The 13,070-nt window shown below is 31.5% G+C and overlaps 3 protein-coding genes across 8 annotated transcripts; 2 read left to right on the top strand and 1 right to left on the bottom strand.

The window, feature by feature from the left end:
- The first annotated feature begins 2,702 nt into the window (after positions 1–2,702).
- Positions 2,703–5,596, top strand: LOC107863078 (protein yippee-like At4g27740). Its single transcript, XM_016708837.2, has 2 exons — positions 2,703–3,132; positions 5,197–5,596. Exons 1-2 carry the CDS (start codon positions 3,034–3,036, stop codon positions 5,419–5,421), a joined length of 324 nt encoding a protein of 107 aa, XP_016564323.1. The 5' UTR covers positions 2,703–3,033; the 3' UTR covers positions 5,422–5,596.
- A 3,020-nt stretch (positions 5,597–8,616) lies between these two features.
- On the top strand, positions 8,617–11,168 carry LOC107863079 (protein yippee-like At4g27745). Of its 6 annotated transcripts, none has more exons than XM_016708840.2 (3): positions 8,617–8,968; positions 9,929–10,073; positions 10,795–11,168. In XM_016708840.2, exons 2-3 carry the CDS (start codon positions 9,981–9,983, stop codon positions 11,020–11,022), a joined length of 321 nt encoding a protein of 106 aa, XP_016564326.1. In that variant the 5' UTR covers positions 8,617–8,968; positions 9,929–9,980; the 3' UTR covers positions 11,023–11,168. The 6 variants fall into 6 exon arrangements, with proteins under 6 accessions (XP_016564326.1, XP_016564325.1, XP_047265435.1 ...); XM_016708839.2 differs by lacking the exon at positions 8,617–8,968 and adding an exon at positions 9,038–9,451; XM_047409479.1 differs by lacking the exon at positions 8,617–8,968 and adding an exon at positions 9,219–9,406.
- A 1,101-nt stretch (positions 11,169–12,269) lies between these two features.
- Positions 12,270–13,055, bottom strand: LOC107865039 (probable WRKY transcription factor 27). Its single transcript, XM_016711402.2, has one exon. It carries the CDS (start codon positions 13,053–13,055, stop codon positions 12,270–12,272), a length of 786 nt encoding a protein of 261 aa, XP_016566888.1.
- Positions 13,056–13,070: the final 15 nt, after the last annotated feature.

Raw genomic sequence — 13,070 nt, 5'->3', positions numbered from 1 at the left:
TATAACCAAACTGTTGCAGTGGATGAGCAATCTGTTGCAATAATACAAAACATACCACTCATCTTTTAAGACAGATGAATGGTCTGTTCAACAGATCACACAACTGTTGTGACATCATCTGTTGCAACATATGAGTGATATGTTAGAACAGTTAAATAATCCATAGCAATGACTGAGTAATCTATTGCGACAATACAAAATATATCACTCATCTGTTGAGAAAGATGAATGGTCTGTGTAACAGGTCACACACCTGTTGCAATACATAAGTGATCTATTGGAACAGTTATCAACGGTCAATATTATTTAGATTTCTTCCAACATAGGGTCATCTATCGCGGAAGATGAATGATCAGTTGAAAAAATCAAGTCTTGGACTTTTTCTGTAGGAAGAGTTGGTAGGATTTTATCCAACAGGAGGTTTATCTGTTGCATCATATCATTAATCTGATGGTTCTTTCATTGCACCAGATGGTTAATTAGTTGCATCAGATTTTTTATCCGGAGCTTAATCTGTTGCAATATATGGTAAAGCTGTTGCATCAGATTATTAATCTGTTGCATCAGAATTGTAATCTGATGGTTCCTCTGGTGCATCAGATGGTTTATCTGTTGCATCAGATGTTTAATATGTTGCACCAGATGGATAATCTATCGGAGGAAACAGGAGCACGATTTTGTTAAACAAAAAACAGCAATTTCACCATTTTTACTAAGAATAAGAACAGAACAAATCAAACCAAATTGTCCTTTTATTTTTATAAACATAAACAATAAAAATCAAACTTCAAAAGAATGCAACAAATAACAAAATATCATAATTCACTTCGAAAAAAGAAGAGAAGAGAAGAAATATCAGAAATTAGGGTTTTATTCAGACCGCATTTCAAATTAGTGCAACAAATATTAAAATTGTTAACCAATACTATAAGAGAAGTTGGCTCAAGTTTCTCGTTTTCTTCAAAACTTAAAAGGCCATAAATTTTTACCTGTGAAAGAAGAAAAGGACCGATGAAGAATTCGAAGTTGTTGTGGCCGGAGAGCAAGACTGTCACATCGATTGAAGTCGAAAAGGAACTGGAATCCCAACTATTTGTAGTCGGATGTTAAAGTCGCCGAGGATTGAAATTAGAAATTTGCAGAACAGTTGGTTGGGAGAGAGTTGAGAGAAGTTGTCGAGAGAGGGATGAGAGACAGGTTGATTGAATTGAAGAGGGGAACTCGAAGCCCAACTATTTGTCGTCGGGGGTTGAAGGGAGAAATTTTGCAGAACTGTTGGTTGAGAGAGTTGAGAGAAGTTGTCGAGAGAGAGGAGAGAGTGGTTGATTTGGATTGAAGAGGGTGTGGGTTGGGTTGATTTGTATTTTTGAAAAGATTAGAAAGTTTTGAAAATATTAATCAAGTCCCAATTAACTTGATCAAGTTTCCTAATAATGTTTGACCTTATCTGTTGGTCAATATCACCAATCCTTCATTCAAGACTTAAAAGATACCTATTCTTCAATTTTCTCTAGTTAGAATAGGAACTTGAATTAAGTACTAATAAAATATACTTCCTCGGATTAATATTATTTGAATCATGTTGACTTCACACTCATTGAGAAAATTTTAAAGCATGTATTTTACTAAATCAGCGTTATTAATAATATTTGAAACTCTAAATGTGATTACTTACTATTATGTGCTTATTTAGTAGCATTAAGGATAAAAAAAAAAATTGGGTAAAAAGAAAAAAATATAGTGTATTTAAACACAGTAATATGAAATGGAGTAACTATAGTACTACTAAGTTGTACTAATTTATTTGGATTTTGGACACACCAGTGTTCAATATAAATGTTCTATGTGCCAGAAAATAACAAAAGAGAATCCCCCTAGGTTTAGGATAGGTGTAAATTGTGAAGTAATTCCTCCTGAGCAGTTTTATTCCATGTTTTCATCATTTTCAATTTTTTAGTAGCCGTTAGCTGATGAAAATTATTTATATTTTTTTGAAAAAAAAAATCACTTTAGTGGAAAAAGTGAAAACGAAATACGTTTGATAATGAAAAGTTTAAATATAATTTTGGAATTGTATTTGAAAAAGTGAAAATAATTTTTACTTGTTTTCATTTTTTTCGCTCGTCGTTTGGTAGAATATATAAGAATAATGTAAAATATGGTGTATTAGTAATGTTTATATTAGTTATACTTGCACTAGTTATGCTTGTATTTTCTTATACAATGTTTGGTTCGATGTATTAAATAAAACACGAATTACATAATTTCTAAAAAAAAAATATTTTTACATAATACCATCAATATATATGTTGGAAAGAATGCGGAAAATTTTTTGAAGGGTAATAGGGTCTTTAAGCATGTTAATGCATGCATTAGATCCATTGCATTACTAATATTATGTATTTTGAGGTATTAGTAATACACACCTCAATACACATTATTAGTTATACATAGGGTAAAAAGATATATACCCAACAAGGTACTTCTAATACACATTAAACTAATGCATGCATTAACATTTCAATACACTCTACCAAACGAATCAAAAATAACTTTAACTTATATTCATGGTCAAACACAACTCTAATTTCAACTCCAACGCTAATTTCAAAAAATTATGATTTTCATGATGAAACGAGGCCTTAATTTGCTAAAATAAGATCTTATTTATTTATACGTAATAAAAATCTTAAGTCTTAATTATTCAATTATTAAATCAAAGTGAATGGAGTGTGAGAGTCACTTGAGGTCTACCTTCTCCACACCAAGACAAAAAAGTCTCCATCTGGATTTTCCACCCCAATCTCAATCCTCTATTATTTTTGTCAAAAGCAGCTACTGAGAAAATTCATCTTCCTTGCTGAGCAAGTACTACTACTTTCCACACCAGAAAAGCAATGAATTTGGTACCTCTCAATCAATTGTACCCTTATTTCTTCCTCCATTTGCGCCTATATAAATAATTGCATCTACATATAATCACACTCAAACCCTTTTCTCTCTGTATCCCTTGTATAAATATATATATATATAATGGCGGACACTACTTCCAACGGCCACCCTTTGTTTAGCTGCAGGATTTGCCAGAATCCCATCGCTCTCAGAGATGATCTTCTCTCAAAACGCTTTCTGGTAATTAGTTAATCTAAAATTTTCATTAGTGTTTTTTTCCTTTCGTTTATTAGGTGTTTTTGGTACTTGGAATATTTGAGCCATCTAACCTTTTTCAATCCAATAGATTATAATCTAATAATTATATTTAGTCTTCTTATCAAAAGACGTCCCCTTAAGTAATTATATTCTCCATTGACTTCAAATTGAGCCATACAACAACAACAATATTTCCCGTCTGATGTGACAAGTGGGATTTGAGAAAGGTGAGTTCTATGCAGAGCTTAGAGCCCGTTTGGACAGAGGTTGATTTCGGATTTTGAGGTTGCGGGTGGTATGTCATTTTTAATGTTAAAGCTACTACTCAAAAAGGATAATTTTTATGGGCGTCCCACTGAAATTTGACTTCTTAGTAAGAGGTATTTTAAGAAAAATTTCATTGAAACATTATCGAAGAACCTAATTTTTACGAATTCAGTTGGAAATCAGTTAATTTTTTGCTTTACGTTTTGCTATTTACACTGTCCCAAATAAGACAAATATTTTGTCGATTTTATAGACTTTGGGTTTTTATTTGACTATTTGTCTTTTCAATTTGTATAAACAAATAGAGCAAATAATAAAAATATGATTATTATTATAAATATTATCGAAAACAACCTTTTTACTTTTCCGGAGGTAGTGTATGGACTGCATACATTTTACCCTCTCAAGACCCCACTATGTGGGAATAAATTGGGTTTGTTGTCGTTGTTGTTGTTGTTACTATAAATTGTATAAACAAGAGTCAAATTCAACTTACTAGTCAACGTGAAAGTACAAAATAGTTGTCAACATTCAATAATTATAACATCAAGCCAAGCATCATTATTATGATTTAAGAGGAGAGGTTAATTATAAATTTGAAGGAAGAAGGAATCTTCAATTACATTATACACTTAAATTAAAAATTCTTAAACAAAAATTACCCAAAAAAAGGCATCAAACAAAGATTAAGTCAAGAAGAAAAAAACTTATAGAAAATAGAATAACGAACAAAAAGTAACAAAATACTGTTGGTGTCTAGACTTGAACTCTGGTATACTACATGAAATTTCAGCGCGTTTTTCACTGGCACTACTTCCTCAACTATTGCACTACCGGATGGCACTTAAATAATGCACCGATTTTATTCAATATATATATATATATATATATACACACACAGTTTTTCGATCGAAGTTTGCAGGTGCCATGCCACCCGTGAACCCCGGTAGATCCGCCCCTGCGTTTGGATAAGTCGAAAAAAAGTGACTGAAAAAAAAAATTAAAAAAGTGTTTTTGAAAGTGTTGAGCTTATTTTAAAAATAAACAGTTAAGTGTTTGAATAAAAGTGCTGAAACTGAAAAAAAGTTATTGATATGTTCGGTAAATAATGCTTTTAAACATTTTTTAATTAAAATGACTGAAATACCCTTATAGTTATTAATAATATATAGAATTGATTATTATTAATTTTTATTGTTAAAATAATTTAAATTAAAATTAATATATATATATATATATATATATATATATTAAATTATGCATTAGCAAACTCTGTGGAAAGAAAGCACCACTAAATTTTTCTACGGTCCACATGCTCAATATGTATTAGCATAATCAATAATTACTTGATTAAGACAAAACCAATAACTAACTTTGACAAGCATAACAAAATCATAAAGGCAACAAGAGGACAATTTTGGAATAAGAAAAAAATTATAAGGGCAAAAAAGTCATTTACTTGGTCAATGGGAAATAGATTATAAATTGAAAAAAAAATAAGCTCCCATTTGCAGATTATTATTTTTAGCTTAAAAAAAGTCAAAAATAACTTTTTTTAAGTCATTTTGAAATTTGTCAAACACCTTTTTAAGCTACAAAGTAATCTCTTCCAAACGAGCACTTAGTACTATACTTCCTTATGTGATATTTGAAGTAGACTGAATGTTGTTCTGGATAGATCCTCTGTAACAATATTAATGCCGAAATCGTCTTTAAAGAATTGCATCTAACTTGGGTTGATCCATGAATTGATAAATAAATCAACGTTGACTTTGTTAGGCAAAATCAGGGAAAGCATACCTTTTTCGTCACGCAATGAATGTAGTGGTGGGTAAAAAGGAAGATAGACAACTAATGACAGGTTACTTCAGTGTTGCTGATATATTCTGCAGCAAATGTGGACAGGAATTGGGTTGGAAGTATGTTAAAGCTTATGATCCAGCACAGAAGTACAAGGAAGGCCGTTTCATCATCGAGACTGCCAAAATTCACAAACAATATTAACTTATTACGTCAATCCTAAGTCCTAATTCATGTAAATTAATAGAACTTCTGCTCTATCTAGTAATTAAATCATGATGTTGAAAACGCTACTTTTAGCCTTTAATTTGTGTATTGACATGCTGCTGATCTGAAAAAAGACAGGGTAAGCATTTAATATAAGAAGCAGTTTATCATACAAGAGCTCTCTTGATTTACTTGTGGATACTGGATAGTTGATATGTGTGTGGATGTTTTTCTCATCAAAATGTACAAGATAATCAATAATGATTTAAGATATATAATTTGTGGGCCTCGGGACACTTGGAAGTCTGATTAATTAATTGTAAACCATAAGGTATAAGATCCGATTTAGTTGAAAATGATGTTCTTTTTGTGGACATGTGTGTGGATTTGGTTGAAAATTATGGTCTTCTTTTTGTGGAGATGTGGATAAACATAACTTGCACCTATACACTCACTTATAAGTTGGTGTTGTTTTACTGCTATAGGCCTCTTGCGCTATTTTAAGGTTTCGCCCAATCCAGTTTTTTTCAGTTAAAAGATGATTCCATTAATAATAGTAATATTACTTAGCGTTGTACATTATACATAACCCCAGGCTGCGGAGCTTGTTCCATATTGGAACTGCTACTGCTTACATATTGTTTCAAGCTACTAACATTAGTACATATTGAATTAACAAGAGGCACACACAGCCTTCCAAAAAGAGTTCCAGTTGATTCAAAAGAAAATGTCACATGCTCAACTACTTAAAAAATAAATAAACGCCTCATTTTCTTTTTGGTGCTTTCAAAAACGAATGTCACTTTTCCTTATTTGATAATTATTTAATGGAATCATTCCCATTTTATTATTAGTGGGTCTCACTTATTACAACTTTTTAAGAAAAGACAACTAAAAAGTAAATATTAAGAAGAATAATTTTGTAAACTTTATAAAGTCATCACTTATTTCTCAAACTCCGTATCCAATCAAATGGCGACACATAAACTGGGATGGAGGTAGTACTATTTGTTAGGAGTTCTTGGGAAGCAGCTCGAGGTTGTCCTCCCAGCTTGCCGATCATCATGATAATGATAATGATAATGATAATAATAATAATAATAAGAAGAAGAAGAAGAAGAACAATAATAACAATAACAATAATAATAATAACAACAACAATAATAATAATAATAATAATGTAATTCTTTATTTTAATTTATTTGTCTTATTTTTTATTTTTTATGTATTTAAAAATTACATAAAAATTATTATAAATTACAATAATTAACAATTTAATATATTTAAAGGACTAAAAAGGTTTGTTGACTCTCAAATTTTATCAGCCACATATATTTGGACATGGAAAGTAACATATATTATTTAAAAATAACGTTAAAAATATCATAAATTACAATAATTAATAACTTAAAATATTATCGACATAAAATTTGATTGATTCTACATATATTATCACAGTCACATAAATTGGGATAAAAGTACACATTATTTGAAAATAGTAGAAAGTACTATAAATCACAAGAATTAACAATTCAAAACATGTAAAATTATATGTAAAAAATTTGATTGACTCTCTAAACTCCATCAGTGTCATATAAATTGAGTCAGAAAGAGTAACATATATTATCTGAAAATTATGTAAAAATACTATAAATTGCCGTAACTAAAAACTTACAAAATTTAAAGATTGTACAAGCATCTACAAATTATATAGAAAATTTGACTCTCTAAATTACATTTATGACATATGAATTTAAACAATGAAAGTAACATGTATTGTCAAAAAATTATAAAAGTATTATATATCATTAAAAACTTAAAATATTTAAAGTCCATACGAAAAATTTAATTAACTCTTTAAAATTTATCTATATCATATAAGTTGAGATAAAATAATAAATATCGGAACCGTACTTGCAGGGGCTCTTGTATATAGTACATATGAGAACAAGCAATACCGTTTGATATGCCATTTAAAGTTTAATTTAAAATCAGCGTTTACTTATGATATGTAAACAAAATTCAACTTCAATAATTTATAACTTCATATTTCAAATTTCCAATTCAGTATTTTTGAAATATTAAATGTAAACAGTGTAACCAAATAGTCTAAAAGTTTATTTTGATTAACATGTGATGGTGAGACTTGAATTCTCAACCTTTATTATGGTAATATTATGTAAAATGTGAGACTAAATATATTTTTGAATGGTTGTTACATAAATATATCCTATCATTTATTGTATCGTATCGTATCATATTGTATTGTTTAATGAACATAGCATTTAGTCATATTTTATTATTTTTCGTCGCTAAACAATGTTACGCGTCAATAATTTGAAGAATAGAACTATAAGAAAAATAGGATAAGAGAATAGAGCTACTGTAAAAAAAAAATAGGGTAAAGAATAAAATGAGATTATTAAATAACAAGTAAAGACAAAATTAAGAAAAAAAAGATAACACTGTGATCACACCAAATCGATTGTTACATAAAATGAGACTTTTCGTCGTTTCTAATTAACAACAAACACAATAATAGATACAACAAAATTTATGTAACAATCAAAATAAATATTATATTTAATTTAAGTTAACAATAAAATACAACAAGTAACAAATAACAACCATCAAAATTATAACTCACTTAAAAATTTAAAAACATCTTAGATGGGATACACTTTTTTTTGCTTAGGCATATAAAGAAATTTAAAACATAAAGAAAGGAAGAGCTATCAACTAGAGAGCAAAGGGTGGGAATGGTGTGAATGCGGTGCGGGTTTTTTCTAAAATCACGAATTTTAAAATCGCACCGCACCACTTTGCATCATCTTTAAATCCGCATAAATCCACCCCAAATTCATACCTGTGCATATCCGAACCAAACCATCCCATTTTTTTTTTTTTGAGAAATTTGTAACTCCATTAAAAATCATAATATTTCAACTAGAAAATTGTAACAACTAATTTCCATTATATCACTTTTTACTAAAAAATTGTCAGAGAAGTATCACGTGTGACGTGTATAAGTGATAATCAAATATCATATTTTCATTAAAATGAATAAAGATATTAAAAAAATTATAAGATTATTTATTTGTGCATTATACATGTCGTTTTAAGTATCATAAAATTTTAAATAAAGAATACATATAATTTTAGATATATTCACAAGAATAATACTATTTTTTAAATTTAAACCCACATATACCCACAATTCGCTTCGCACCATACCATTAAAAAAAACTTACTTTAACTCACCTCACATCCACGTAGCCTAAAACCTACCCCACCCTACATAACTTAAAATTCGTACCATCCCGCAGCCGTAGCCTCCCATTGCCATCCCCATAAAGAGCTGGTTGAACGGGCCCAATATTGGGCTTTACTATATTGGTCCTATCCATCAAGCATATTTCGGCCCAAAATCTATTGGCGGCAGAGCGGCCATGACATCAACTGCTGTACACACAACACTCAACTCTCTTCTCTAACAAAATCAACTCAAAATCAGGCGCAAAATATCCTCTTCATGAACACCTTGGTACTATTTCCCGATCATTTTTACTTATTCAATATTATATGCGTTAAAAATAATACTTATTCTATCGTTATTATTAAATACTACTTTCTGTGTTCTAATTTATGTGTCGTTATTTTTTTTTTGATCTATCCCAAAATAAATGTCGTCTTTTCTTATTAGTTAATTTTTTAAAGACATAATTACTCTTTTATCCTTATTGATCTCACTTAATTAAAAAAAATAAAATATTAACACATTTTTTGATAAAGAATAATTTGGTAAACTTTATCAGATCTTTCCTTTTTTCTTAAATTTCGTATTCGATCAAATGACGATACATAAAATAAAACGAAAGAAGTATTATATATAATTTATCATTTTATATCAATTTTATCCTAGCATATTACTGTAGATATTGCGAGAGTATATATTATTCAAACCAATAATTGAAATAACTAGGTAATTGTTTTTATCTTTATCCATCCCTGATTTCCATACTGGTAGGTGAGTCCAAGCAAAGAATAACAACCCTTTACTCAATTTCTGCTTTTCCTAACAAACATAATTTTTGTGAATTGCTTTTTACAGCTCAGATTCTTGTCATTTCGTATTGTTTTAATTCCTAGCTTTCTTTATTTGACAAATGTTTTATCTTGAATTGTTGGTATTGTTAATTGATGAAAAATAATCCTGTCTTTGTCACAGCAGCTTGAATTTCTTCCCAGCTTAAAATAATCCCGTATAAGAATTTCTATAGGCGCCGTGCAAGTTAAATTTGTGTGGGTTGTTGTTATTTTTTAGAGAAGAATTTTGGGTTGTATGCATTTTCTATTTTAAGGTAAAAAAAATTGTTTTTTTTTTTTGCTGTACTTTCTCTGTGCAGCTGGATTGGCTTATGCTGTGGTTTATTGCTTACATATTGTTAAGTGTTTACCTTTGTTGACTTTCTGTTATAAATCTTTTTTTTTTTTTTTTCTGTAGGATTTGGTCATTTGGGTTTCTTGGTGTAAGTGATCAGTGAGGAATTTGTAGAATGGATGAAGTAGTAGGACCACGCTTATACAGCTGCTATAAATGTCGAAACAATGTCTCTCTTCACGATGATATAATCTCTAAGGCGTTTCAGGTGATTGATTTTTGTCTTATGACTTATAGCAGCTAGGTTTAATGTTTATAGATACCTTAACTTTCTGTTGGTGTTTAGTATATATATGATTCTTGAAATATGATGTATGATGTTTTAAGTTACGGTAATGCTGTCACGTGAACGTCAAAAACATATTTATTAAGCTTGCAGTCGCTTGTATTCAGAATCAATTGGGATCAAGCTTCAAAAGCATGTTTTCTCTCTTATTATTCAGTGCTAGTCCCCCAGTTTTGATTAGTTGTGATCATTGCTTTCAGATGAATTTTATTAACTAATCCCTCAAGTAAAGATGGGCTTAACTCGTAGTTAAGGAAATCTAAATGGGATAGGAAGAACAATAAGGTGGAATTAGCTCACTCTTATTGATGTTTTTTACCACTTCTTAGACTAGAGGGAGTTGCTCGGATGGTAAGCACCCCTCACTTCCAACCTGAAGGTTGTGGAAAAAGGGGTGAGAGATCCTAGGGAGGGGTTTAAAAAAAAAACACTTCTTGACTTCAGCCATCATAGGATGTAATGATTGTTTTTTTTTTAGTCCAAGAATTAATCAAAGCATAAACATTGAACTAGCAATGGGCAAGGAAGGGTTATTTCTCTTTTGCGCTTCAAGAATCAGATGATTCTTCACTAGTTAGTTTTTATCTGTGGTCATCTTGTTTCCGAGCCTTGTCCAAAGAAAAGAAATACTATTGCTTTTCAGGGAAGAAATGGCAGAGCTTTTCTGTTTACTCATGTGATGAATATTGTTGTTGGGGCTAAAGAAGACAGAACTCTCATGACTGGTCTTCATACTGTTGCTGATATACACTGTGGGGATTGCAATGAGGTATTGGGCTGGAAATACGAACGAGCTTATGAGCCTACTCAGAAGTACAAGGAAGGGAAATTCATACTTGAGAAATCTAAAATCGTTAAAGAGAATTGGTAGTCCACCACCAATTTCATTATTGATTCTTTATCTTAGTACTTAATGTAAGTAATGCTTATTCTATCTATATCACTCCTTGTACAGAACATGCCAAACTGAAAAAATTGCAAAAGTTCAATTGAAGATTTCGACTTTTTGTTGTTTCATATAATTCACTGGTATGCAACTCTGTTAGCAAACAAATGCTATACTATAGCTTGAATGTTATTGTTGTTCACAATCACTTCAAACTGTAGATAGTTTTTCGAAGGGATTGTGATACTCTTTGTGGTATAGTTCTGCGATAAATCAGAGCTGTTTCTGGACAATCACTCTAAATGGCAGGTTAGGATGCCAATCTTTAAACCAAAAATTCAGGCTTTTGTTTATGTTTACATAAGCCAGTTTTGGTGTCACAAAGAACCAGCAGCAAAGGTTGGTGGATGGCTAGCTGTGACTATTTAAATTTCCTATTATAAGAGCTAAGAGAAGCTCATGTTCCCCACACTTGCAAAGTGCCACCTGTTTAAATAATGCCGAAGGCATTAAACTTATTGGCAGTGGATTGTGAAATCCTCTGCCCCTAAAACTCGGATGAATAGGTTAGTTGTAAAGAAAAGAAGAGGATGAGGAGGAAGAGAGAGTGTACTTGTAGTGCGTGCATGAGGAATTTAAGACAATTGCATCATCTGTCTTATAAGTAAGGGGTAGAGTGTGAATATCTAATGGCCTTGGGCTCAATAACAGGTTGATTTATCATTTATGAATGCCTCTTTACCAACTATGAGTTTCTTGTTATTGTTAGTGCAACTTCATGTTTGTTGACAGTCAGTCATCTCTTCATATACACCAAATAACATGAGTGAACAATGATATGAGGAACTTGTCACTCCTTAAAAAGAAAAGACATCCTAAATCATATAACTGTTATCAACCTAACATACAACAACACAACAACGTTGCCTCGTTTTTACACCTCTTGCGGGGTTGTTTCAGCTATTTTCTGAATATCTTTTTAACTGATCATGAGGTTCAGTTCTTGCTGCTTCTAGGAGAAAAGGAGATGCCAGTGATTTTAGAAAATGATAGAGATGGCAAGGAAGGGGTTAGTTAGCATTAGAAAATAATAGAAAGTAATAACACTAGAAATTTCAAATAGAAGGGCCTATCTCAGTTCCAACAGTGATTAATTGAAGACAGTATAGTTAGAACCATTCCTGTCTGACTTACTAGGGCACAAAATCGTTCTCTCTAGCAAAAACTGGCTGTTAGTTGAACAGCAAAGTAGAGGGAGAAGAGGGAAATGGCGGGTCTTCTACTGGTGCAGCAGCATTATGGTTCCCCTGTACTGTTGCAATGTGTTGGTTAGGAGGAGGGTGACTGTGTTGGCCTCTATAAGTTACAATCACCTTGTTTGAATCTGTTGAGCTTTGCTGCACATGTCTCCTTGCCGGACAATCTTCACCCTGATTACACCTATAATAGCTCTTGAGAAAAGGTGAACCGCCAGTTCGCTTCATCCCATACTTTCTCCATCTCCATTGATCCGCCTCACTCAATTTCTCAGCCAATACTTCATATCTTTCAGTGCTCTTCCTGCAGTAAGGAAACGCCTTGCCTGCCTCAATACTTGAACTCGACAATGAATATCTTGTCTTCTTGTTCTTGTTCTTCTTCTTCTCGTGTTCTACAAGTGGGGTGTCTGTAATAGATTCAGTTTGGTTCTCTGGGTTGTGGGGTTCAATTCTTGAGTTGGTATTAACGTTCTTGGAAAGTCCGAGAACTTCATCTAACCCAAAATAGTGCTTGTTTTCTGTGGCGAACGAGTCACTGAAATCACCAGCGCAACCACTTTGTTCTTGAAAAGAAGTTGATGTTCTCGCATTATTAGCGGAGTTACCATGAGTAGGATCCTCATGAACACCATGATCGACAAGAACAGAGGTACTATTAACGTTGTCGAAACTGATCACATCATCATGAACAGAGTTGTTCATGTTGCAGCAACTTCTCACAATTGCCCATAAATCCCAGTCGTTTTGGTTTTCAGCCATTGAATAACTTTTTTC

This window comes from Capsicum annuum, chromosome 3, assembly GCF_002878395.1.
Source record: "Capsicum annuum cultivar UCD-10X-F1 chromosome 3, UCD10Xv1.1, whole genome shotgun sequence".
NCBI lineage: Eukaryota > Viridiplantae > Streptophyta > Magnoliopsida > Solanales > Solanaceae > Capsicum > Capsicum annuum.
The sequence above is the reverse complement of the archived record's forward strand: the minus strand, read 5'-3'. Positions and strand labels throughout refer to the sequence as shown.

Bases quoted from the DNA above. Each gene is read 5' to 3' on its own strand.
- LOC107863078 (XM_016708837.2), top strand. From the start codon at position 3,034: ATGGCGGACACTACTTCCAACGGCCACCCTTTGTTTAGCTGCAGGATT. The intron at 3,133-5,196 runs GTAATTAGTTAA...TGACTTTGTTAG, and splicing joins TTCTCTCAAAACGCTTTCTG to GCAAAATCAGGGAAAGCATA.
- LOC107863079 (XM_016708840.2), top strand. From the start codon at position 9,981: ATGGATGAAGTAGTAGGACCACGCTTATACAGCTGCTATAAATGTCGA. The intron at 10,074-10,794 runs GTGATTGATTTT...ATTGCTTTTCAG, and splicing joins TAATCTCTAAGGCGTTTCAG to GGAAGAAATGGCAGAGCTTT.
- LOC107865039 (XM_016711402.2), bottom strand. From the start codon at position 13,055: ATGGCTGAAAACCAAAACGACTGGGATTTATGGGCAATTGTGAGAAGT.